Raw genomic sequence first — 25,311 nt, 5'->3', positions numbered from 1 at the left:
TCCGGTTTAGCCCCTGGAAGAATGGAACCGCTGCGGTGTTTGTTGTCGCAGGAAAGGACGCCCCCAAACCGAAATTCCGTTAAAATAAGCTCTCTCCTGTCCCTTGCGCGTCCTCAACTGTGAGGGAAGTGGAGGACGGGAGCCTGGCGCTACGGCAAGCTGAGTTTTGCTGGGGCAGTATATTCCCGGAGTGTACAGGGCCGGGCGCCACATGGTTAAAAGCTGGACTGCTTTAGGCGGCCCGCGGAGAGACAACGGGTGACCATGCTTAGCCGACTACGGTAGAGATGCCGGGAAAGCGCAGACTCGGGGCCACGCCCCTCGCCCGCTTGCCCCGCCCCCGGGGCTGTGATTGGTTGGCTTCTCCAGCCTCTGTCGCGATTGGCCTCCTGGCAGCCGTTGAGGTTTGAACAGGGAATTGCGGGCTCCGCGAGCGCGACGCCTGGCGCTGAGGCGGGTCTCCGTCTCAGCCTGCCGCGGATTGGCCGGTTCCTCCGCTAGCTTGAAAACCATCTCGTTGTTTGGCGCGTATCCTGCCCTATTGTTTTCTTCCTTCCTTTTCAGCAGGGGGCTCTCCGGTTGAAGAAGCGGCGGGTGAGGGGTGTCGCGGGGTCCAGGTGAGATGTGGCAGTGCGAAAGGTTGGGAAGGGAAAGGTTGAGAAAAAGCAGGTCCAGGACGTGACGCAGCCTTTGCCGGAGTGCGGTCGGGAGCGACGGTCTGGTAGGGATGCCCTTGAGATCCAGTATGGCTGTGTGTCTGACAGATCAGAATCTGAATGTGTGGTGTGGGCAAAATCGCATAGCCTTACTACCCAATGTGTAAATTTGGTTGTTTCGTTCTGCACCCCATGAGACTGAAATCAGGCACAGGATAAGTAGAAGTTAATGTCCTTCCATTCCATTGATTGGGCTGGAACCCCAATGCTCAGTAAAATATTTCTTAAGGATTTTTTTCACTTTAAAATGGAAGCAATAAGTCTGTATGTATACACTGATTGTCACTTAATAGTTCATTAGTATTGTCTTGTGTTGTTGTGTTGTTGTTGTTGTTGTTGTTGTTGTTGTTGAGATGTACTCCTTGCAGCCTCACTGCAGTCCTGGCTGACATCAAACTCAGCAGTCCTCCTGCCTCAGCCTTCTAATGTTGCCTTTATACACATGTTCCACCACCCCTGGCTATTGACTAGTTTTTATCCCTTGATTCTTTTGATCCCCAGAGCAACACCATTTTACAGAGACCATGAGACTCAATGACTTAGTGTCAGAATAATAAGAATTATGCTCACTTGATCTATTTGTGTTGATTTTTAAAAAACTAATAGTGATATATTATTTTAAAATATCATACAGTTAATATATTTGGAGTTATTTAAAATTTATACCGAGAAAAACATATGTATTTTCAGTATTGCTGTAGACAAACATCTGCATAAGACTGTTCAATTGATTGTTGTGTTATATCACACAACTTTTATAATACTCATTGTTATTGTTACAATATTATATGTATATATATTTTTGTTTGTTTGTTTTGTTTTTTTTTGAGTTAGGGTTTCTCTGTATAGCCCTGGCTGTCCTGGAACTGCCTCTGCCTCCCGAGTGCTGGGATTAAAGGCGTGTGCTACCACGCCCAGCTTATTTTATAAATTTTAAAGAATATGATAAAAAACAAAAGGTATTGCAGGTTTTGAAAGGGGGGACTCTCTGGGAGGAGTTGGGGTACAAAAGGGAAAGAAGAATGTGATGTAAGTCTATTTACTCAAAATATGTAACAAATTCAGGTAAATTGAAATTATGTATCTTTTCTCATCAGAATGCAATAAAACTTAAAGGAAAAAATTATTCTCCTCTAGAGTTGCTTTTATATTGAGGGTGAGGGTTTGCAGGGGAGGGTGTTTTATGACAAGATCTCTTGCAGCCCACACCACGTAGCCGAGACTAGCCTTGAACTCCATCCTACTGATTCCCGTGGACTTGGGACATAGATATAAGCATGTGTTACTTTGTGCGGCTCTGATCTTATATTTTATAAGACGATTCATATAGCTGTTATAAGACTGAAAAACATTTGAAAAAATATATATTTTATTTATATTGAACTGAACCTGGGGTAGACTCAGTAGAAATGTTCTTGTCACATAATCAAAAGATGACACACTGGTAGATTTACACCATGCCTTTTTTTTTTTTGCTGTTTGGTTTCTAGGTGAACCAGGGGGAGAAAGATGTCTCCCCACAACTTTGAATTCCACTTGCCCTTATCTCCAGAGGAGCTGCTGAAAAGTGGAGGTGTGAATCAGTACGTTGTCCGGGAGGTGCTGCCCGTCAAGCACCTCTCATCCCAGCTTAGAGGTGAGAGACTCCATGCAATGATGTTATCCTTTCTGTTCTACAGCCCCGGGACACTCCATCTGGGCCAGGGAGGTCTTTCCTAGTCCCTGCCTTTAGTTGTTTGTTGTCCCATAGTTGGTTGGTTGGTTGGTTTATTTGTATCACCACATGGAATTCATGGCATAAAATGTCCTGGGCCATTTTTGAGAAAAAGGTGGTTTTTGTTTTTTTTTCGAGACAGGGTTTCTCTGTGTAGCCCTGGCTGGCCTGGAACTCACTCTGTAGACCAGGCTGGCCTCGAACTCAGAAATCCGCCTGCCTCTGCCTCCCAAGTGCTGGGATTAAAGGTGTGCGCCACCACTGCCCGGCTCCGGTTTTTGTATTTTTACCTCTTACCATGTGTCAATGTATAGTCCTGGTAATTGTAGACTAGGGGTTGGAGAGGTGGTTTAGAGGTTAAGGGTACTGCCTATTCTTCCAGAGGACCCAGGTTTGAGTCCCACTATTCACAAGGCAGCTCACTACTGTCTGTAACTTGTGCATGTGGTACGTGGATGGATGAATGGATAGACAAGACAGACAGATAGAGGTGTGTGTGTGCACACTACACCAGAACAGAACACCAGCACACATACAATAAATGCATGAAGTTTAGAAGTCCTGTGGGCGGTGCCAGGGTTTGCCTTGCCTATTCTCAGAGAGCACTGTTTAGAAACTACATTATGTTTCCAGGATGTTCAGTGAAGGAGAAACATAGCTGCAACAGCACACAACATAGTCGCTTGTCACTTAAACATGCCGTGTGGGGAGACACGTTTGAGAGGCCTGTTGCTAGATGATTCATTAATATGGAAACATCATTAAGAGTACGGGTGCACACGTTTTCATGGTATAGCTTACTACATGCTTAATGTTTGGTATGTATATTAAAGCCTATTGCTTCTAGGGCCTGGTGAGTAAAATAACATGGGATTGAATCAAGAGCAAGAGAAGGGCTGGGGATGTAGCTCAACTGGTACCATGCTTACCTAGTGTGTACAAAGTGAGGCTTTGGAGTTTTCAGTCCTCCTGCCTCAGCCTCTCTTAGTATCTGGGAGCAACAGTGACTCTGTCTGGTGCCTAGAGCTTCAGTTTTTACAAATCCTTCTCCTCTAACATGAGCCAGAACGCACCAAGAATTGTTGACTCCAGGACTTGGCCAGGAAAATAGAAGGTAGTGCTGGGCCATGCTATAGTGTGAGGAAGTAAAGCTCATTTCTGGGGCACCGATTCCTAGGTTGGAAGGAGACAGGAAGAAGAACGGCCCAGAAACAGTCCATAGTTTTTGGTGGTTTGGTTTTGTTTTTTGTTTTTTCTGAGACAACGGTTCCTCCATGTATCCCTGGCTGTCCTGGAACTCACTCTGTAGACCAGGCCTTGAACTCACAGAGATCCACATGCCTCTGCCTCTAGAGTGCTGTGATTAAAGGTGTGCGCCACCACCACCTGATGAAACATTCCATATTTTTATGAGAGAATTGTGAATATGACTAAAGTGCATGATATTTGTGTATGAAAATGTAATGAGCCAGGTGTGGTGGTCCATGCCTTTAAAGCCAGCTCTTGGAAAGCCAGAGGCAGGCAGACCTCTGTGGGTTCAAGGCCAGCCTGATTGACATAGGGAAGCCTTGTCTTAACCCTTTCCATAAAAAGAAAATGTAACAAAACCTACTTTATACAATGAGTGTGTGCTTATAAAGCTTTAATGTAAGAGAGAACTGAGAGAAAGGGAGGAGAGGGGAAGCGTCCAGAGTGAGGCCAAGGTGAGGAGGGCCCTGTGGACAAGCATGGGGGTCTGGACCCAACCGCAGTAACAGGCGGGTTGCAGAAGCCTGTTCTAACACAGACAGGTAAACAGTTTAATTAATAATTAAGAGGGAAAGAGACCCTGTCTTTTGAGGTAGGGCAGAGCAACCGTACGGGACATTTGGGATCCTGTACCTGGTCATCTCAGCTTCCCTCTTTCCCCTCCGTTTTTTGAGGCAGTCTCACTGTGTGACCCTGCTTCTGCCTCCTCGATGCTGGGATTAAAGGAACACACCACCACACCCACCTAGCCTCAATCCATTCTTACCTAGGATTCACATTAGCAGTTATAGAAACAGTAATGAAAATAGAAAACAACAATCTGGGAAATACCACAGTAATTAATATCTGTGTCCACAGGTGTTTGCCTTACCAAAAATGTGACTGATGCATGATTTCACACGTCATTTAACGGGATGCCTTCTAAGTCCTGTGTCATCGGGCAGTTTTGTTATTGTGTAGATTGTTGCTGTGTCACTGACTTTGTCATGTGTGCCATCCTTTGTTGACTGAAGTGTAGGAAGCAGTTGTGTGGAGCAGTGCAGAGACACTGCCGAGTGCTCAGTTAGTGCCGGTGCTAAGGCCCTGCCACTTTGCTTGACCTGTGGGTTTGCTTTTGTTTAAAGACCGGGTCTCTCTGTGGTAGCAACTCTTAGCTGTAGCCTCCTGAGTTGCTGAGGCTATGGCTATGTGCCATGACGTCAGACTCATCCGCTTTTTGATATAAGTGCCTTCTGGAGAAAAATAGATACCAAGAAATCCTGTCTTTCCTCCTTCATTTTCCAGCATTTCAGTCTGCCTTCCGAGCTCAGGGGCCCCTCGCCATACTGGAGCACTTCGATACAGTCTACAGCATTTTACAGTAAGTGAAATTCACAGCCAGTGCTCTGGAAAGAACTGGTGGCTTTTTCTCTTAATTTTTGCATGTGAGTTTTGAAATTACAAATTATGGGTTCACTGATACTTGGTTCTGGGTACTGACATCCATAGTGAGCATTTATCCAGCTTGCCACCGTGTTTACTTGACAATTTCCCAAGTATTTTCACGTTAGAGTCCTTAGAGCTGATCTTTGAGAATGGGCTCTGTAGGCTCCTGTCTCACCCCCACACTTTCTTTCCCTCATAGTCACTTTCGAAGTATAGAACCTGGCCTCAAGGAAGACACTCTGGAATTCCTGAAGAAAGGTGTCTGGGGTCCGGGGGCAGGGGCTGGGAGGTGTTGGTTATTATGTTTAGCAGTTCCTACATTTTCTCAGCCATGTGATGATATCAAGGCTGTTGTGATTCAGTTGGTTTAGCTAAGTCCAGGGACCTCTGACCTATTCAGGTCTGTAATCTTGGTGGTCGATACAGAGTAATGTGCGTTCACTGTAAGGGCGGACCGACAAAAAATTTCCTACTCTTTAAATTACCTCACTCCAGTCGGGGTGATTCTCCAGCTGCCAGGGAGGAATTGTGGTAACTGGAATGAAAGTAGGAACAGTCTTATATTCGAGGTGCCAGGGTCAGTGGTCTCAAAGGACTTAGCTGTGTCATGGCCACTGAGAGATGACACACAGATCTTTGGTAATCTGATGGCTATAAGCGCTAAGTGTTTGGAAGTTGGGTTATGTGAAGAAAGCCAATGAGACCAACCCCCAGATTCTGCCCCTCACAGTGGTATCCCGCCACTCCCAGGAACTGTCGTCCATCCTGGATGATGCAGCTCTGAGTGGATCAGATAGAAGCGCCCACCTGAATGCCCTCAAAATGAACTGCTATGCCCTGATACGCCTTTTGGAGTCCTTTGAGAATATGACCAGCCAGACAAGCCTCATTGACCTGGACATCGGTGGGAAGGTAATTGGATATCCCTGACCTATTTTATGTGAGGGGGAAAGGAATTGATGGGAAAGGAACCAATGATTTTAGCATGCTTATTGTTCTTGCTTGGGGTTTAGGAGGGAGCACTTAAGGTCCAGCTCTCCTTCCCTGTCAAGTAGTTCCTGTGCATTCTAGAGCTTATCCTCCATGGTACTGCCTGGCCTTGCCTTGATACTGAGTGCGGGCACAGGGACTCGATGACCGCTGCTCTCTCTGACTGATCTCCACCTTCACTTTAGGGTAAGAGAGCCCGGGCCAAAGCAACCCTTGGCTTTGACTGGGAGGAAGAGAGGCAACCAGTTCTTCAGCTTTTAACACAGCTGCTCCAGCTGGACATCCGTCACCTATGGAACCACTCAGCAATTGAAGAAGAATTTGTCAGGTGGGGAGTTAGGACGCAACTTGAGCAGATGATCTTGAGCCGTGCAAAATGCGGTTCTGGTGCTAGATAAGCCTTTTAAATCCGTCATCCCTTAGTGCTGTTTGCAGTAGTACATAGGAGTGTCTATTACATGCATACATATAATACATACTGAATGGAATGTGCGTTTCTCTCTTGTCCCCTCCCCCCTTTTTGAGAGACAATGTCTCACTGCAGCCTTGGTCGGCCTGGAAGTCTATGTAGACCAAACTGGGTTTGAACTCACAGAAGTTCACCTGCCTTTGCCTTCCAAGTACTGGGATTAAAGGCATGTGCCACCACAATGAAATTCTCATGTTAATACCCATACATTCATGAAGATGTGTTTACTGAAAATCCCCTAGGTGAAGCTGGTGCATGGTGCACACCTTTAATCCTAGCACTTGGGAGGCAGAGGCAAGCCAATCTCTTGAGAGTTTGAGACTAGCCTGGTCAACATAAAGACTTCTGGGCCATCCAGGGCTGTATAGTGGTGAGGTTCTATCTCCAAATAAGTAAAGGTCGGGGAGGTAGCTGTCAGTAAAGCACCTACCATGCAATCATGAGGGCTTGAGTTTGATCCTCAGTACTCACATCAAAAGCCAAATGGAGCGCAGTGTTAAGGAGGTTGAGACGGGCAGATGTCTGGATGCCTGGCCGGCCAGCCCCATATCCCAGCTAGAGGCCCTGTCTCAAAAAACAAGGCAAACAGCTCCTGAGAAATGAAACCCAAGGTTGACCTCTGATTTCCACATGCGCAGACACACACACACACTAAAACCAAAGTGAAAGTAAATGGTCAGTTAGCTACAGCAGATGTAATTTAAAGGTCTGTAAAGATCTAACTTGCCATTTTTAACAATGAGAAGTCTTCGCTAACCTTGCCTTACCATCTTCATCTTATAGTCTGGCTTTTTGTTGTCATGGTAACTGGCTGCAATTTACTAAATCCTGAAGGAAAGAATCCTTGGTGTAGAATACGATTAGACTGAAAGAGCGGAGAACTAGAAACTTTGAGATGGACATAGTAGGGACAGGATTGAGTAACGGCAGCTGCCTGGTATCTCGACTTCAGACAGCTCATTTCTTCCTGTTCATTCTTTTTTTGTTTAGTTTGGTTACTGGCTGTTGCTACCGCCTTTTGGAGAATCCCACCATTAGTCACCAGAAGAACCGCTCCACCAAGGAGGCCATAGCACACCTGCTTGGGGTGGCCTTGGTCCGCTACAACCATATGCTCAGTGAGTTGCCTTCCACTTCGCTTGCTCGCTTCCGCCCCCTGCTCTGCAGCTCTCCCTGAATGGCTAACGTTCCATCTCCCAGGTGCCACTGTGAAGATCATCCAGATGTTGCAGCACTTTGAGCACCTGCCCCCTGTGTTGGTGACAGCCGTGAGTCTGTGGGCAACAGACTACGGGATGAAGAGCATAGTGGGAGAGATTGTAAGGTAATCCTCCCAGAGTGTCTGTGTTCCTGGGGCGTTGGGGGAGAAAGGAAGTTAGGGGTCCTTTCTCCATGTGACGTTGGATTCCTTCAGCCCTGAAGCCTGTTGGCTTCCCTTACTGGGAACTCAGTAGCTGAGCTTTCTTACTGTATCTGCTTTCTCCCCTGCAGAGAGATTGGACAGAAGTGTCCACAGGAGCTGAGTCGAGACACAGCAGGGGCAAAGGGCTTTGCGGCTTTCCTCACTGAGCTAGCAGAGCGAATCCCAGCTGTCCTGATGGCCAACATGTGCATTCTGCTAGACCATCTGGATGGAGAGGTAGTCTATCTGGGGAAGCTCAGATTTGTAGAGGGGTTTTAGTGTTGAAATCACTCTTTCTTTCTTCACTTTAATGTGGTTCTGGGAATCAGCCCAGGAATTTATTCGTATTAATAATAAGCATGCTCTAAAAGTCAGAAGTTTTTCCTTTCCTTTAAACTTTTTTTTTTTAAATAAATTTTATGTGCTGGCCAGTGGTGGCACACGTCTTTAATCCCAGGACTTGGGAGGCAGAGGCAGGCGGATTTCTGAGTTCGAGGCCAGCCTGGTCTACAGAGTAAGTTCCAGGACAGCCAGGGCTACACAGAGAAACCCTGTGTCAAAAAAAAACCCAAACTTTTTTTTCTTTCTTGTTTTTTTTTATGTGTGTGAGTGTTTGACTTGTGTGTAAGTCTGCAGAGGAGATAGGCACACTGACACTCAGGGTTGTCCTTTGAATTCTGCAAATGCTCCATGGTGCATGCGTGCTCCACACAAGCACGTGTCTCAAACATGTATATACAAAAGAATAAGAAAGAAGGGGGGCTTGGGGGCTGGTGAAATGGCTCAGTGGGTAGGAGCACCCGACTGCTCTTCCGAAGGTCCAGAGTTCAGATCCCAGCAACCACATGGTGGCTCACAACCACCCGAAATGAGATCTGATGCCCTCGTCTGGTGTGTCTGAGGACAGCTACGGTGTACTTACATATAATAAATAAATAAATAAATAAATAAAAAGAAAAAGAAAGAAGGGGGGCTTGCCATGTAGCCTTGGCTGTCTCCCGAGTTCCAGAAGTGTAGATGTGCTGCCATGCCTAGGGAAGGTTCACAACCATCTTCTATCTCTCCCTTGCCCTCTCCCATCGCAGTGTCTTACATAGCCTAGGCTTGCCTCAAACTTCCTGTGTAGCCAAGGCTGGACTTGAATTTCAAACTCTCATTTCCCAAGTGCTGGAATTCCAGCCTTTTTTTTTTTTTTCTTTTGCATACCCACACCTGGCTTCTAGGTTGTTTTTTGAGAAAGTAGCTTTCAGTTAGGCTGGAAGTGTGCGCCTAGAGTCTGAGACCCAGAGGGCTGAGAGGAAGGAGGACCCAGCTGAGGTTATAAAGCAAAACTGTCCCCAAAATAGAATTTTGCATAAAATAGACAAGGTTGTCTAGATTTACCACTGTGACATTCCTATGGGGAAGCACAGGAGGAGCCCTTTATAAGTGGTATTTCTGGATTTGTGCAGTACTGGTAGACGAGATAGCCATCCCACAGCCTGTCTAATGAGAATGACTTAGCTTTGGTGCCCAGTCCATGCACTCCTTGGCCTGGAGCCTCTCGCCCCCATCTGGCTAGCCTCACTTTCTACAGACAATGAGCTGTCTCAACCAAACTCTGCTGTTCTTTTTACTTCTCTTTCCTGGATGCTTACCTGGCCTCTTCCCAGGCTAGCGCTGGGGGTTCCTAGGTAAATGTCAAAGACAGTCTACTCATTGATCTAATTTTCTTTAACTTCTGTGTGCAACTGTTCTCTGGCTCTTGGCCGAGGCAGGGGGAAAAATCCCCTGTCCTAGTCTCTCCCGGATTACATAATACACTTCTTGGCACTGAGGCCGCTTTCTGCTCTTCTGTGTCCCTAAGGAGTAAGAAGGAAAGCAAATGTTTATTCATAAGGCTCAAACGTTTTGTGGCCTCATATAAAGGATGAGAAGAAATGTTCCTCAAATGTGCATTGATGGATAGACCTGATTTAGGTTTTTAATTGTTATTTGCCAGGCATGGTGACACTCATCTTAAATCCCTGTACCCAGAATGCAGAGGCAGGTGGCTCTCTCTGAGGCCAGCCTGCTTGTCATACTTGTAGGCCAGACAGGGCTACTTAGCGTGTATGTGTATAATGTGTACATACATGTGGAAGTTGGCTCTCTCCCTTCACTGGCCCTGGGGATCAAACTCCGACTATCAAGCTTAGTGGCAAGCACCTGACCTGCTGAACCGTCTGACCAGTGCCAGATGGTATTCACGTATAGTTTAAGCAACAGAAATCCTGATTCTGAAACATAATCAGATATCCTGATATCCAAGTAGATATCACAGGTGGAAAATTCTATACTGTAAAACTATTTCATATATATAATTACTAAAAATATTGTCTAATGGGCTGATGAGATGGCTTGGAGGTTAAAAGCACTTGGTGGGGGGGCGGCGGGGGGGGAGGAGCTGGGTTCAATTCCTAACACCCAGTTGCAGAACATCTGGTGTCCTCTTCTGAATGGTTGATAGATCAGTACCCAAAGTCCACAGTTTACACTGACCCTGGATTTACTGAATACAGGGCACACAGGCAAGATAAACTTGCAAGCTGAACACTCATACACATAAAATAAATGTTTAATTATCAGTGATTACCCTTAGGCTATGTGTATGAAATATTTGAAACATAGATATATTTTGCATTTAGATTTAGGTTCCATCCCTAAGATAAAATGTATATACAGATATACAAAATCCAAAATACTGTGTTCCAAGCATTTCAGACTATGAATCCCCACTCTTTGATTTTAGCTTTTATTTTTCTTCTGACATTTTCTGATCAAACAAATCCACTTGGGTCTCAGCATCTTCTTTGATCTTGGGGACATAGGCCTAGACAGTTGACCAGATCACAGCTTAGCATAAGAAATCTAAACCAGAAGTGTTTAGGGAAGGAAATGTATATATAGAAGTTGAGAGATGTGTTCCAATGTTTCTCCTCTCTCTCTCTCTCAGAATTACATGATGCGCAATGCTGTGTTAGCAGCTATAGCCGAGATGGTACTGCAGGTTCTAAATGGTGACCAGCTCGAAGAATCAGCTCGAGAAACCAGAGATCAGTTCTTGGACATCTTGCAAGCTCATGGCCATGATGTGAACTCTTTTGTTCGGAGCCGTGTTTTGCAGCTCTTTGCCCGAATTGTCCAACAGAAGGTGAACAACCTTCTCTGCTGAAACTCTTAAAGTCCTCTGTGTACTTGCCAAAGTGAAGAGAGACTGGCTGAGCACTGTGTCATACCTGAACCAGACCACGCCTGATAGATAGCAGCAGTGGCAGGAGGGTCAGTAGTTTAAGGTCATCCTCAGCCACACAGGAAGGTTGAAGACATGCGGGGCTATAATAGACCTTGCCTCAATTAAAAATTTTTTTATTTTTATTGTATGGGTATGAGTGTTTTGCTAGCTGGTGTCCATGTGCTACATGCATGCAGTACCGGTGGAGGCCAGACGAAGGTATTTTATTCCCTAGGATTGGAGTTACAGGTGGTTGCTAGCCATTATGTGGGTGCTGGGAATTGAACCCAGGTCCTCTGGAAGAGCAGCCAGTTTTTTTTTTTTTTTAAAGATTTATTTATTATATCTAAGTACACTGTAGCTGTCTTCAGATGCACCAGAAGAGGGCGTCAGATCTCATTACGGATGGTTGTGAGTCACCATGTGGTTGCTGGGATTTGAACTCAGGACCTTTGGAAGAGCAGTCAGTGCTCTTAACCACTGAGCCCTCTCTCCAGCCCCTGAAGAAAGTTTTGTTGTTGTTTAAAAATAGATGCAGAATCTAGTAACTGCCCCAAAGAAGAGTCTAAACATGATTTTTTTTTTTTTTTTTAAGATTTATTGTTATATCTAAGTACACTGTAGCTGTCTTCAGACACACCAGAAGAGGAAGTCAGGTCTCATTATGATGGACCTGTCTCATTATGGATGGTTGTGAGCCACCATGTGGTTGCTGGGATTTGAACTCAGGACCTCTGGAAGAAGAGTCAGTGCTCGTAACCATTAGGCCATCTCTCCAATCCCTAAACTTGAGATCTTATGAGCAGTAGTAATTCTTCCTTTCCAAGGACAGAGGTGTCTGCTCCAGTTAAGAACTAGAGTGTGTGGTGCTGAAATATTTGATAATTCCACAGAAACGCTTTAGAGTGAGTGGGTGGCTGAGTTTAGACTCACAGTGGGTCCAACCTCTAAGTAGGGCTAAGATTTTATGTTGAGCTGCATACGTGGATATCCTCTACTGAATCTTCCCCCCAATAGGCTGCAGTTGGATGCTGTAGATTTGAATTGATTCTCTCTCTGCTCATCTAGGCACTCCCTCTGACCCGTTTCCAGGCAGTGGTGGCCTTGGCAGTGGGACGGCTGGCAGACAAGTCAGTGCTAGTGTGTAAAAATGCCATTCAGCTGCTGGCCAGCTTTCTAGCCAATAATCCCTTTTCCTGCAAGGTAAGGAACCGTGGTGTGTGCAGAAGAGGGACGGAATGGAAACAGGGATAGAGTTCTTTCACCTAGTGACGTGATATGCGTTCTACCTCAACAGCTTAGTGATATTGACCTTGCTGGACCACTGCAGAAGGAGATTCAGAAATTACAAGAAATGCGAGCCCAGAGGCGAAGTGCAGCAGCGAGTGAGTAGTCCCTGCCTGGGGAGGCTGCCTTACTTTCTCGATGTGGTCACAACCATCAGGAAAGACGAACTGAGACTCCCCCCCCCCCCCCCACATTCAGCTGCAGCACTAGACCCGGAGGAGGAGTGGGATGCCATGTTGCCAGAATTGAAGTCGACCCTGCAGCAGCTCCTGAAACTTCCCCAGGAAGAGGGAGATCATCAAATTGCTGATGCAGAGACTGCAGAGGAGGTGAAAGGACGCATCCGCCAACTGCTTGCCAAAGCAAGTTACAAGTATGTGACAGAACACGGTGCTCCGACGGCGTGTAGTATGTGAAAGAGCAGGGCACTCTGACAGTGTGTAGTATGTGACAGAACACGGTGCTCTGATGGTGTGTAGGTTTAGTTAACCTTGGAGAGACTTGGGGGCCCTTAAAGACGATTTGAACTTATGTCCGCTGCTGCGGGAAGTGACAGGTGTTTTTGCTGTAGTAATGTCTGACCAAATGCGTATTCCACAACTGCTTTTCTACTTGGAAATGTTTTAGAAACTACTCAGGAGCTTAGTCTGTGATATAGCCTGTAATTCCAAGGCCCTAGATTTGGTTCCTAGAACTTCATGAAACTAAATGGACCTAGTGTGATGGTGTGTACCTGTGACCCCAGTGCTCAGGAGGCAGAAGCCGGGGGTGATGCAAGTTCAAGTCCAGCAAGGTCTAAACAGCAAGTCTTCCTCACAGCCAGGCCTTTGTAGCAAGACTTTGTCTCCAAAAGGTGACAAGGGATGGCGATTGCTCGGTTGTTAGAGGGCTCACCTCAGATACGAAGCCCTGGCATAGCATAGACCAGTCGCTGTGCCACCTGCCATCTTTTTGTTTTTCTTGCTTGACGTGAAACCCAGGAGCTTGCTAAGCATATGTTCTGCTGCTGCGCTGGCCCACACCAACCAGCCACGACACCTAGCCATGCCCACTCTGTGATGTGTTTTGTGGCTCCTCACTGTCACTGTGGGGCAGCAGCACTTGTTTGTAATCCCAGGCCTGGGAAGTATGAAGTGGGAGGATTGGGAGTTGAAGGGCAGCCTGGGATACCTAGTGAGTTCATGGCCATCTGACCTCACTGTAAAACTGTTTGTTTACAACAGTTAAGCCATAAAAGTAACAAATTATTGAAAGTCTGGTGCTTCCATCCATAGCAGGTTTTACACAGGTGTTTGCAGTAGGTTTTTATTTTGCTTTGGCTTGTTTTTACATTTACAGCATTTGTAAAGGTCAGAGGACAATTTTGGAAATCAGTTCCCTCTCTGTGGGTTCTAGCATTGAAGTCATTAAGCCCTGTGGTAGGCACTCTTTCCTACTGAGCCATCTGGCTAGCTCTGGGTTTATGATTTTAAAAGCTTATTCAAGTTCTTTGAGGACCACAGTAAAGGCTCAGGGGTTTTGTATTTGACTGCTTAGTAGGAACTGCTTGTCTTTTTAAGCATGAGACATGCCTTTTCTATAGGGTACTGCATGTAGGGCTGGATGAAGTTGTCAGATCCCTTACAAGGCCTTCAGGGACATGGCTCTAGAGCTAAATTGGTGACAGGCTGCTGCTGTTCTTCTTAGACAGGCTATTGTTCTCACTCGGGAAGCTACCAGTCACTTCCAGGAGTCTGAACCCTTCAGTCACACAGAGCCAGAGGAGAACAGCTTCCTGAATCTCTTGGGACTCATCTTCAAAGGTAATCCTTTCAGTCAGCAAGCACAGCCTTGGGCTGAAGGAGTGGACACTTGCTCTGGAAGGGGAGCAGCCCAGTCAGTCGTAGGGCACCTTTGCAAACTAGGGAGGTCTGCAGGAATTGAGAAAGGAACCAAGGTGCTTCAGAGCACATTGTAATTTCATACATTCACGTTGTTGAAAGAGATGTGCAGGGATGTTGGTAGCCACTGGACTCCCGGTACACTTGTGCAAAACTGTCCTGTACCTCTAATTCCTAGGCCCCGAAGCTTCCACACAGGGCTCTCATGGGGACACAGACCCAGGGCTGACAGGCAGTAAAGACTCTCCCAGTGTGCCCGAGCCAGAGGGATCCCAGAGCAACGATGAGCTGGTGAAGCAGGAGATGCTGGTGCAGTATCTGCAGGATGCCTACGGCTTCTCCCAGAAGATTACAGAAGCCATTGGCATCATCAGCAAGATGATGTATGAGAACACAACTACAGGTAGGCCGGGTGCTGATCGGAACACAGTCCTGCCTGCTCAATGTTATTGATGCCCACACCCGTATCATCATCATCATCAGACTTTACTTATTTCTATGTGTATGAGTGTTTTGCACGTGTGTACTACATGCAGGTTTGGTGCCTGTAGAGAGCAGAAGAGGGAGTCAGGTTGTCTGAAGCTGGAATTAGGAATTGTTGTGAGCTACCATGTGGGTACTGGGAATCAAACCTGGGACTTCTGGAAGAGCAGTGAGTGAACAGTGAGTGAAGAACACTGCAATATCATCCAGTCCCTGATGCCTGCATCATTAAAAGGCAGAGGGTGCTTACCACTGTTCACATTGTATAGTTACTTTGATTAACTGTGTCATGAGAAGGCATTCTAGCGTCGTTCTCAGGGACTGGGACAGTGACCGCTCCAGCCATGTGTTACCAAGGGTTCTGTCTATGGGTATTAGGACATTTGCCAAGTAGATGGGTGATATTTGTATCTGTTCTCAGTGGTGCAGGAGGTGATTGAGTTCTTCGTGATGGTATTCCAATTTGGGGTACCTCAGGCCCTGTTTGGGGTACGCCGCATGCTGCCACTCATCTGGTCTAAGGAGCCTGGTGTCCGGGAAGCCGTGCTTAATGCGTACCGCCAACTCTACCTCAACCCGAAAGGGGACTCAGCCAGGTACATGGGGTTCCTTGTCTTTGTTAACTTTTCTTTTTGTTTGTTTGTTTGGTTTGGTTTGGTTTGGTTATTTTTTTGAGACAGGGTTTCTCTGTATAGCCCTGGCTGTCCTGGAGCTCACTTTGTAGATCAGGCTGGCCTCGAACTCAGAAATCCGCCTGCCTCTGCCTCCCCAGTGCTGGGATCAAAGGCGTGCGCCACCACGCCCGGCCTTTGTTAACTTTTCTAAGGTCAGCTTCTCACAGGATTTCCTAGTCTTCTGATGAGGAGTTCTAGGGGCGTTCTGAACTCATGGATGGGTCTATACCAGGCTTGGGGTGCACTTGTGCTGGGGTCTGCTCTAAGCACTCATTTAACCTAGCAGCCTATTTGCCAAGTTGAGAGTCCCAGTCCTAGTGACCACTGATGGCTGTTGTTCCTACAGAGCCAAGGCGCAGACTTTGATTCACAACCTCTCGCTGTTGTTAGTGGATGCCTCCGTCGGGACCATTCAGTGTCTTGAGGAAATTGTAAGTCCACTTGGTCTTCTTCGTATTCCACAGCTACAGTTAGAGGCTGTTTCCTGTGTGGGGAGATCTGCTCAGCTCCACAAAGACGTTGGAGAGTCATTACTTTCCCATTCCCAGCTCTTTGTTTCCTTGTTTGTTTGCTGTTGGTTTGAGGCAGTTGTCTCACTGCGTAGCCCAGGCTGGCCTCAAACTCATAGTCCTGTCACAGCTTCCTCATTGTTCACATTCAGGTGTGTGCTACAATACCCAAATTTAAAGAGACCAGTGGTTTGGTTTTAGTGAAACAAAAAACAAAAAACAAAAAAAAAAAAACACCCACCAAACACCTTTAGAAAATTGTGGGAGGTCAGTAAGTGTTGGGCTCCGGAGTCAGTGCACAGGCAAGCATGGTACCAGAAGGCTAACACGTGCTGTTTACTGTGCTTGCTTGCCCCTTGTGTAAGGAGGGTGAGGACCTGTGAGGGCGGCTCCGGGAGAGGTCTGGGAAGGTGACTGGCTGCAGCCGGTTTTGCCTTACACACACAGCATAGGAGCTCCAGAAAAGATGCTCAGCCTCTGGGTAAAGGAGGCCACAGAGCTGCTTAAGGGTAGAGGTCAGGCCTTACCCCAACAAGGTGGGACAAGTCAGCATGGGTCCTGGAAGTTCAGTCAGATGGGGGGGGGGGTGGCTGAAGAGGAGAGAATTTCTGATAAAAAGTAAAGAAAGTACCCTGTCCCAGCTGGAACTTTGTGTTCCGACTCAAGGTCATTATCCGCAGAAGATAATCCAATTGGGAGCATGGGCTGAGACTAAATTGTGGAGGCTGCCGAATGCCTTCACATCAGAGGGACCCAGGGTTTGATTGAGGTGAATTCCTGTAGGGGCATTCCCTGTCTTGCGGGGCAGTAGAGAGTGGCACTGGCTGCTGGGCCTGACTACTGATGGCTACTTTTGTTCCTTTCTGGGGAAAGAGGACCTGGTGGTGGTAAGTGACTTGGTATTTCCCAGGCTGGCTGCTACTCAGGACTCCCACAGTAGCCAGAGACGGACTGGAGACACATGCTGAGATGACCTGCCTGTCACATACAAGCTGGCTGGGGAAAGACCATCAACAGAGTAGAAGGGCTGCCAGAGGCTCCTGTAGGGATACAGTGGTGAGGACAGGCAGGACCTGCAGAAGCAGCTGTGGGTGGACAACATGTGACCAACAGGTGTCCGCATTGCTGGGAAAATGAAAAGGCAGAAAGGACAATGGCCTTGTCACAGATATATTGACTTGTGCTCATAGTAAGAAATATCCAGAGCTGGGCATGGTGGAGCACGCCTTTAATCCCAACACTCGGGAGGCAGAGACAGGTGGATTTCTAAATTTGAGGCCAGCCTGGTCTACAAAGTGAGTTCCAGGACAGCCAGAGCTACACAGAGAAACCCTGTCTCAGGAAAAAAAAAGAGAGAAAGAAAAAGAGAGAGAGAGAGAGAGAGAGAGAGAGAGAGAGAGAGAGAGAGAGAGAGAGAGAGAAAGAAAATATCCAGAATGCAGTTAGAGCTATGCTCCCTGTAGAACTCAGAATGTCCGTTTGAATGTGTGACCTTAGGAAGTGCAGCTTTGAAGAAAGCCATGAAGCAGGCTAATAGAGAACGGAGCAAGGAATACCTCCTCACACTGTTCACAGCTGAGCCCCCTTCCCCTTCCCCTTCCACAGTAGCCAGGCGCTGCTTCCGTCAGGGCTCTCAGTGTTGGCTTCAGACAGGTAGACCAAGGGACTGATGCTTTGAAGCAGACTCATTTGTCTTCTCTCCTCAGCTTTGTGAGTTTGTGCAGAAGGATGAGGTAAAGCCAGCGGTGATCCAGCTGCTATGGGAACGGGCAACGGAGAAGGTGCCAAGCTCTCCTCTGGAGCGCTGCTCCTCTGTTATGCTTCTTGGCATGATGGCACGGTGAGGCTCACACCCAGAATGCAAGCAGAGTGGGGCAGGCAAGCCCTTTCCAAACTTCAGTAATAGCAGTGAGCCGAGGTGAGGTTTCTTGGGGTTGGCTGCCTGCATGAAGAGGGTACCTGCCCACCTGTCTTCTGTGGTCACTAGCTCAAGGACATCCAGGAGGTGGTTGTAGGCCCGGAGCTTTCTGTAGTGAGTGCTTCAGGGCTCTAGACACCCGCCACACAGTGGGCACCGATACCGTCCTCCATTGCTGTTGTCTCCCTCAGAACCCTTCCAGGGCTGCCTTTAACTCTGTTTTCCTTTCCCTAGAGGAAAACCAGAAATTGTAGGGAGCAACTTAGACGCCCTGGTGAGGGTGGGGCTGGATGAGAAGTCTCCCCAGGACTACAGGCTGGCCCAGCAGGTGTGCCTTGCCATTGCTAACATCTCGGACAGGAGGAAGGTAGGTCATGGCGGGTGGCTGTGGCTCAGCTGAGGAGAGTGAAGAGCTTCCTGCTGGCCTTCCGCACCCTGGCATTCTGTTCTCTTCTCCTCAGCCTTCCCTGGGTGAGCGTCACCCTCCCTTCCGGCTGCCTCAGGAGCACAGGTTGTTTGAGCGACTTCAGGATATGGTCACAAAGGGTAAGCTATCCAGGAGGTGTAACGCAGGTCTGCTTGGTCCCTTTCCCAGAGAGATCACCTTCTCCTTTCTCTCTAGGCTTTGCACACCCAGATCCCCTCTGGATCCCATTCAAAGAAGTAGCAGTGACCCTGACCTACCAGTTGGCAGAGAGCCCTGATGTGCTCTGTGCCCAGATGTTGCAAGGCTGTGCCAAGCAAGTCTTGGAGAAACTTGAGAAGAACGCCACTGAGGCAGACCCCAGTAAGTGGGCAGGGGCGTCATTGCTCAGGGGTGGGGTGGACAGCCAGCCTCTGTCCACCCCAAACCTCGGCCCACGGCATCTCAGTTTGTTCAGGTTGATGTTGGGCCATTCTTTGCCGCGTCTCACCTTCTCCATGAGTGAGGAGTGGGTCTGGAAGTTTAATGGGACTTGGCTCTTTTCCTTCTCTCTTCTTTAGAGGAAACAGCCCCTAGGCTCCCCACATTCCTGCTGATGAACCTGCTGTCCCTGGCTGGGGATGTGGCTCTACAGCAGCTGGTGCATTTGGAACAAGCAGTGAGTGGAGAGCTGGGTCGGCGGCGAGTTCTGCGAGAGGAGCAGGAGCACAGGGCCAAGGAGCCCAAGGAGAAGGTGCGTGAGTGGCCAGGGGCACTTCCTTCTTTCCATGCCCTCAGCTCCGGACACACCTTTCCAGGGACCTCTGCTTCTGTCCTTCTGTAATGAAGAATCGGTCTCTCTCCCCTGGGAAGGTTAGTGTCAACAAAGATGTCCCAGTCTACCCATGCTCACCCAGCAAGGTGTTAGGACATATGGACTGACTGTTCGTTTAGTGTAAGACACGGGCCCTGCTGAGGAGGCCTCTGTTTGAGTTATCTGAACACACACAACACACCCCTCTTACCAGCCTGTGATACTGGCCTGTCACCTGGTGGGATCCTGAGTCCTCTCTGTTGGAGGAGTATTTGTCTTTCTGATAAATAAACCAGAGGCTTGCAGCAGTGGGACAAAGCCTGACTTCTGTGACCTTGAACCACTGCCAGGCTGAACAGGATTTGTTTACCATTGTAAATTGACCACAGTCAATTGTGTCTTCAGAGGAAGAGGTGTAGAGACCTGCCTTAGCAAACTTAAAAACTTACAAAAGAGACCTAGTCATTCCCTTCTCCATTCAGAAATTCTTTCTCTTTATGGACTTATTTGTCATTCCTGTGGACGGTTTTATAAATGATGTCTTACGGGGAGAGAGATGGCTCAAGAGGTTAAGCGCGCTTGAAGAGAACCTGAGTTCAGATCCCAGAACATACATGGTGTCTCCTAACCATCTGTAACTCCAACTCCAGGGAAACCCAGTGTCCTCTTCTGGCCTCCGTGTGCAGTGCACACATGTACGATTGCATACATGCCGGGAGAGAGACTCATAAAACAACAAAAGTTTAAAGTCTGTCTTAAAGCAGGGTGAAGCGGTGCACGCCTTTAATGCCCGCCCCCGCCTCTCTCTCTTTCCTCCTGCCACTCCCTAATGCCATCTCTTAAGAGACAGAGGCAGGCAGATCTCTGTGAATTTGTGGCTAGCCCAATCTACATAAAAGTTTTAGGAAGGACTGGGCCATGTAAGCACCTGTCTCAAAAAAGAAAAGTGGTCACCCAACATCCCTGGCTTCTCTTCCTGCAGACTGCAAGCTCTGAAACTACAATGGAGGAAGAACTGGGGCTGGTGGGGGGGGCCACTGCTGACGACACAGAGGCGGAGCTCATCCGAAGCATCTGTGAGAAGGAGCTGTTGGACGGTAAGAAAGATCGCTATGTGCCCTCCCCCAGTTGAATCAATCTGTCCCTAACCTGGACATGTTCTTTTGTCAGGCAACCAGGTACTAGCTGCCTTTGTTCCACTGCTACTTAAAGTCTGTAACAACCCTGGCTTATACAGCAACCCAGAGCTCTGTGCGGCTGCGTCGCTGGCCCTTGGCAAGTTCTGCATGATCAGGTAGGCCTAGTTGGCTTCATCTCAAGGAACATGAGATGGTACAGCCCTCTTGCTTTCCTGATGGGTCTCTCTTTGCCCTCAGTGCCCCTTTCTGCGACTCCCAGCTTCGTCTTCTATTCACCATGCTGGAAAAGTCTTCACTCCCCACTGTGCGATCTAACCTCATGGTTGCCACAGGGGATCTGGCTATCCGCTTCCCTAACCTGGTGGATCCCTGGACTCCTCATCTGTATGCCCGGTAAGAGATCCCTGGGCCACCTGAGACCCACTAAGAGTTCACGGGCTCCTCCCCCACCCGTGGCACTGACTTCGGTACCTGCTGGCTGTTCACCCTGTACAAGCAGGCCCGAAATGGGCACTGGGAGCTGAAGCTTCCCTCTAAAATCTTGCCTACAGATCTCGTGGTCCCTGACTCCAGCCTTGGAGCTGCTTCTAAACTGGCGTACTGTGGAACAATAGATCCTTGTTCTTAAGGCCTTCCTATTGTTCTCAAGGTACAAACACGAGTTCTTGATCTTAGTGACTAGAGTTTTTATTCCTAGCCTCCGAGACCCAGCTCAACAAGTGCGGAAGACAGCGGGGCTGGTGATGACGCACCTGATCCTGAAGGACATGGTGAAGGTGAAGGGGCAGGTGAGCGAGATGGCCGTGCTGCTCATCGACCCTGTGCCTCAGATCGCTGCTCTGGCCAAGAATTTCTTCAATGAGCTCTCCCACAAGGTGAGAGAAGCAGCTTGGGGCTTTGTCGGGGAGATGGATAGGTCCCACTTCTGCCGGCTGCTCCCCGCCTCATCTCATCCTTTTCCTCCTACAGGGCAATGCTATCTATAATCTACTCCCCGATATCATCAGTCGCCTGTCAGACCCAGAGGGCGGAGTGGAAGAGGAGCCCTTCCACACCATCATGAAGTATGGCTCTTTAGATCTAGAGTAGTGGGGGGGGGGGCACACAGACTTAGGATGGATGGATGGATGGATGGATGGATGGATGGATGGATGGAATGCAAAGAATGAAGAAGAATGAACACAGGGTCTTGCATGTGCTAGGCAAGCACTCTGCCGCTGTCTTCAGCTCTAGATGGACATTTTAGCCGTACTTTCTCCACAAGTTACTTGACCTGTTTGCCCGTCTTAACCGTATGAGGTTGACAGGACTTGCTGCATAGTTGTGGAGGCTCTTACATAGGGTAGGGTGCTGCTTGAGGGTGAGGGTGAGGCACATAGTAGCAGTCACTAGGTGGCAGCTGTTATTTGCTTTCTCAATAAAGGGAAGGAGACCAGAGGACAGGCGGTAGAAGGCCATGCAAAGAACTCTCTTCTAAAGCAAGGACAGAAGAGGCCATGCTGGGGTTGGGGTGGTGGCTTCAGTGTAGGAGCTGAGAAAGGGGTTTCCTGGCCAATCGTACACTCTCTCCTCACAGGCAGCTCCTCTCCTACATCACCAAGGACAAACAGACTGAGAGCTTGGTAGAAAAGCTGTGTCAGCGGTTCCGCACAGCCCGGTATGCTCCATTTTGGGACATCTTTGTGCTAAGAGGGACCTTTCAGAAGAGAGAGTCCCTGGTGGCATCCGTGGGACCAAAGGAGACTGAAGGGGGAGGATGTGTGTGCCTCACAGAGTCTCTCCCTCCCTGTAGAACTGAGCGTCAGTACCGAGACCTAGCCTACTGTATGTCCCAGCTGCCCCTCACAGAGCGAGGTCTCCAGAAGATGCTAGACAACTTTGAGTGCTTTGGCGATAAGCTCTTAGATGAGTCTGTCTTCAGTGCTTTCTTGTCAGTTGTGGGCAAACTGCGTCGCGGGGCCAAGCCTGAGGGCAAGGTGAGTGGTCCTGTTAGGTTCCGGTGCAGTAAACTTCATCTGCCTCCCTAAGTGCTCTGAGACTCCTGTCTGAACTTTCTGCCTTGCTAGCCTCACTACAGCTATGGAACCAGAGTGACTAAGACCAGATCTTAATTCCTGGTCCCTTTTTTAAAGGCCATTCATTTCCTTTTTTGTTAACATGCATTGGTATTTTGCCTGTGTATATGTTTGCATGAAGGTGCCAAGTCCCCTTGGAATTGGAGTTAGACTGTTGTGGGCCCTGAGAACTGAACACAGGTCTTTTGTAAGAGCAGCCAGTGCTCCTAACCACTATGCCACCTTCCCAGCCCCAGTGAAGGCCTTGAGATAGGGTCTTGCTATGTAGACCCAGCTGCCTCAGACTAACAGAGATTCCCCTGCCTCTGTCTCCTGGTAGTAGAGGTATGCCGCACATGTTTGCACTGGACTGCTTCTTTAGAGTAGTTTCATGTTTAAAGCAAAAGTCAGTAAGTAGAGCTCCCATATGCTCTGTCCCACACCCGCATGGCCTCCACCCCATGACCTTCTTGTCCTGGTATACGTGGTCCTGGATGAAGGAACGTGATTGACAGATCAGCATCCAAAGTCCACTCACTGGACACAGTGGCACATACTTACCACTTGTGTCATACTGGGCATTTTCAGGACTTTGAGGTCACCTTACCCCCCACCCCTGTGGTGGCATCAGTTAGTTGGAATCACAGTTTCAGATTGGTTTCTTTAGTTTTCTCTCTTTTCATGGCTATTTCTTTTTAAGCAGGGAGATAATGTTTCCAGCCCTGTCTTTAACTTTCTGTCCTCCAGGCTATAATAGATGAATTTGAGCAGAAGCTTCGTGCCTGTCACACCAGAGGCATGGATGGAATAGAGGAGTTTGAAACTGGCCAGGGAGGCAGCCAGCGAGCCCTGTCTGCCAAGAAACCCTCCGCTGGTATGAGAGGGATGCAAGCCCACATGGGGCTCCTATGAGTGGTCCCCACCCTTTTTTTGTTCCTTTGTGGTTTGTTTTTGGTTTTGAAATGGTCCCCTTGCCTTTCTTTTCTAGTCTCAAGGCTACAGCCTCTGACTTCTGTAGACTCAGACAATGACTTTGTCACACCTAAGCCGCGACGTACCAAACCTGGTCGTCCACAAACTCAGCAGCGCAAGAAGTCCCAGAGGAAAGCCAAAGTTGTCTTCTTGAGTGACGAGTCCAGTGAGGACGGTATGATACACCCTCCCAACAGATCAGCTGCCTGTGTGGGGTCTTCCAGTGGGGCTTGCCTAGCTGTGGATTCATTCTTCCTGGCCATGTCTTCCTCACTATGCAGCTCGGCTGACTTTCACAGTGTGCCGTGTGCGTGTGTGTTTGTGTGTGTGTTTGTGTGTGTGTGTGCACACGTGTGCGCGTGCGCACGCGCGCATGTGTTTACTTTGAGATCCATTTTGCCCCATCTTTATGACTCAGCTTTTGTTCCTATAATTCTTTGAATAGAACTTTCAGCAGAGATGACAGAAGAAGAGACACCCAAGAGAACCACCCCCATCCGCAGAGCATCTGGGCGAAGACACAGGTCCTAGGAGCTGCCTTTGCCTACTCCCGTCCCTGCCGTGCAGGGTATCTTACTGGATGATCTTGGATTCAGTGCCCCCCCCCCCTTGTAGAAGTGCTTGTTGTCTGTGGTTTTAACATGGAAATGGCCTTTGCATTGAGGTCTTTCTCTTAGAGCCCTGCTGCCACTTTCCCTTTCTCCGAGCCTGTGCCAATTGCTGTTTTCTAATGAATAAATGTTTTTATAGACTTTTAAGCATCCTGTCCTGGCTGGTCTGTCCCATCCTTAGCCCTGAGCTGTGTCTGGATCTTCATGGCCCCTGTGGTGCCTCATCCTTGCACAACTGAAACTCTGCTGTGCAGAATTATGCGGTTTCTAGGTTCACGTGAACAGTTCTCAGCAGTCTGGGGTACTTTGCACCCCAGAAAACATTCGGTAATACCTAGAGACTTATTTCTGTTTGCCTTGTGGGGCAGGGGGCTGCAGTGAAAGCCTTAAGATGAAGGCCACCTTCATGCACATTGTGCCCCATAACACAGCATGTCAGGAGTACACAACTTGAGAAATGCTGCTCTAGACCTAAGGTTTGTTTCCTCTGTGCGCCCCACCCCATCCCCCGAAGACTGGCAAATGACTCAGCCTGGCTAATGGCAGAGATTATGAACCCCACTCAGTTCTATAGGTGACAAGGTCCATCGCCCCAGAGCCAGTCCTTCACTACACTAAGGGGTCTGCAGGAGGTCCAGCTGTAAGCCATGCTGTGTGCCCACCATCCCCAAGCCCTTAATCTGCTGAGTCACTTGGAGCAGGAGGCACAACTGCTGTTTCTGCTGCCATGACAACAGCACAGTGCTGCTGAAGTGCTCCCTACCTCTTGGTGAGGGGACAGTAATGATAGATGACAGGCGTGAGGCAAAAGGGAAGGTGCACCTCTGAAACACTAGGTTAGGGCTGGGCTATGGAAGGGCTCTTTGGGTAGGAAAAGGGTTAACGCTGTGCATAGAGCCTCGGTAGGAAGGCAGAAAAGGGACTCTGAATCTGCCATGCCTCTCCTCCCCACCACTGCGCTGGGGCCACTCCCACCCTTCCCACCCTGTTCATCTGGCCTGCTCCCCGCTCATGGGAAGCCTGGGCACGGGCCACACAGCTGTCAGTCTAACACAGCCTTGGCTCTGGGGCCCCAAGGAGGTAGGGCAATCTGGAAGGGCAAGGAGCCAAGACTAGATTTGGGGTGCAGCCCAGCGTGCTCCCTGCCTTTTAAGCAAAGGTTATCACCAGGCCAGCTAAACTTAGCAATAGGCTCTTGAGCTAGATGAGCAGGGGGCTGGTTTCATGTTGCACTGGCCTAGCAAAGAGGCGCCAGAGTCCCCCTGCCCTGCACCTGCTACAGTGCTCCCAAGCCCTTCCACCCTTCCCAGCCTCCCTACCCTTCGGAGTGAAGAATCCCGGTCTCGAAAA

At 48.5% G+C, this 25,311-nt stretch overlaps 1 protein-coding gene and 1 non-coding gene across 5 annotated transcripts; both read left to right on the top strand.

Annotated features, from left to right (window-relative positions):
• Positions 1-14: 14 nt before the first annotated feature.
• Positions 15-24,108, top strand: Ncapd2 (non-SMC condensin I complex, subunit D2). 4 transcript variants are annotated; one of them, XM_006506532.4, is made up of 32 exons: positions 527-617; positions 2,207-2,352; positions 4,963-5,038; positions 5,303-5,361; positions 5,854-6,015; positions 6,279-6,421; positions 7,553-7,680; positions 7,763-7,886; positions 8,054-8,201; positions 10,939-11,136; positions 12,286-12,420; positions 12,515-12,602; positions 12,703-12,877; positions 14,191-14,306; positions 14,563-14,787; positions 15,289-15,463; positions 15,888-15,972; positions 17,757-17,890; positions 18,203-18,335; positions 18,430-18,514; positions 18,591-18,755; positions 18,953-19,125; positions 20,168-20,282; positions 20,356-20,479; positions 20,562-20,717; positions 21,022-21,199; positions 21,294-21,388; positions 21,901-21,981; positions 22,117-22,300; positions 23,126-23,252; positions 23,367-23,525; positions 23,796-24,108. In XM_006506532.4, the coding sequence occupies exons 5-32, from the start codon at positions 5,926-5,928 to the stop codon at positions 23,879-23,881; spliced, it is 3,825 nt and encodes a 1,274-aa protein (XP_006506595.1). In that variant the 5' UTR covers positions 527-617; positions 2,207-2,352; positions 4,963-5,038; positions 5,303-5,361; positions 5,854-5,925; the 3' UTR covers positions 23,882-24,108. The 4 variants fall into 4 exon arrangements, with proteins under 4 accessions (XP_006506596.1, XP_006506595.1, NP_666283.1 ...); NM_146171.1 differs by having other exon boundaries at positions 529-617; positions 5,834-6,015; XM_006506531.4 differs by having other exon boundaries at positions 578-721; positions 5,834-6,015.
• Positions 5,684-5,754, top strand: Scarna10 (small Cajal body-specific RNA 10). Its single transcript, NR_028517.2, has one exon.
• Positions 24,109-25,311: the final 1,203 nt, after the last annotated feature.

This window comes from Mus musculus, chromosome 6 (genome assembly GCF_000001635.26).
Source record: "Mus musculus strain C57BL/6J chromosome 6, GRCm38.p6 C57BL/6J".
NCBI classification, from domain to species: Eukaryota; Metazoa; Chordata; class Mammalia; order Rodentia; family Muridae; genus Mus; species Mus musculus.
This window is presented reverse-complemented; position numbering and strand designations above follow the sequence as displayed.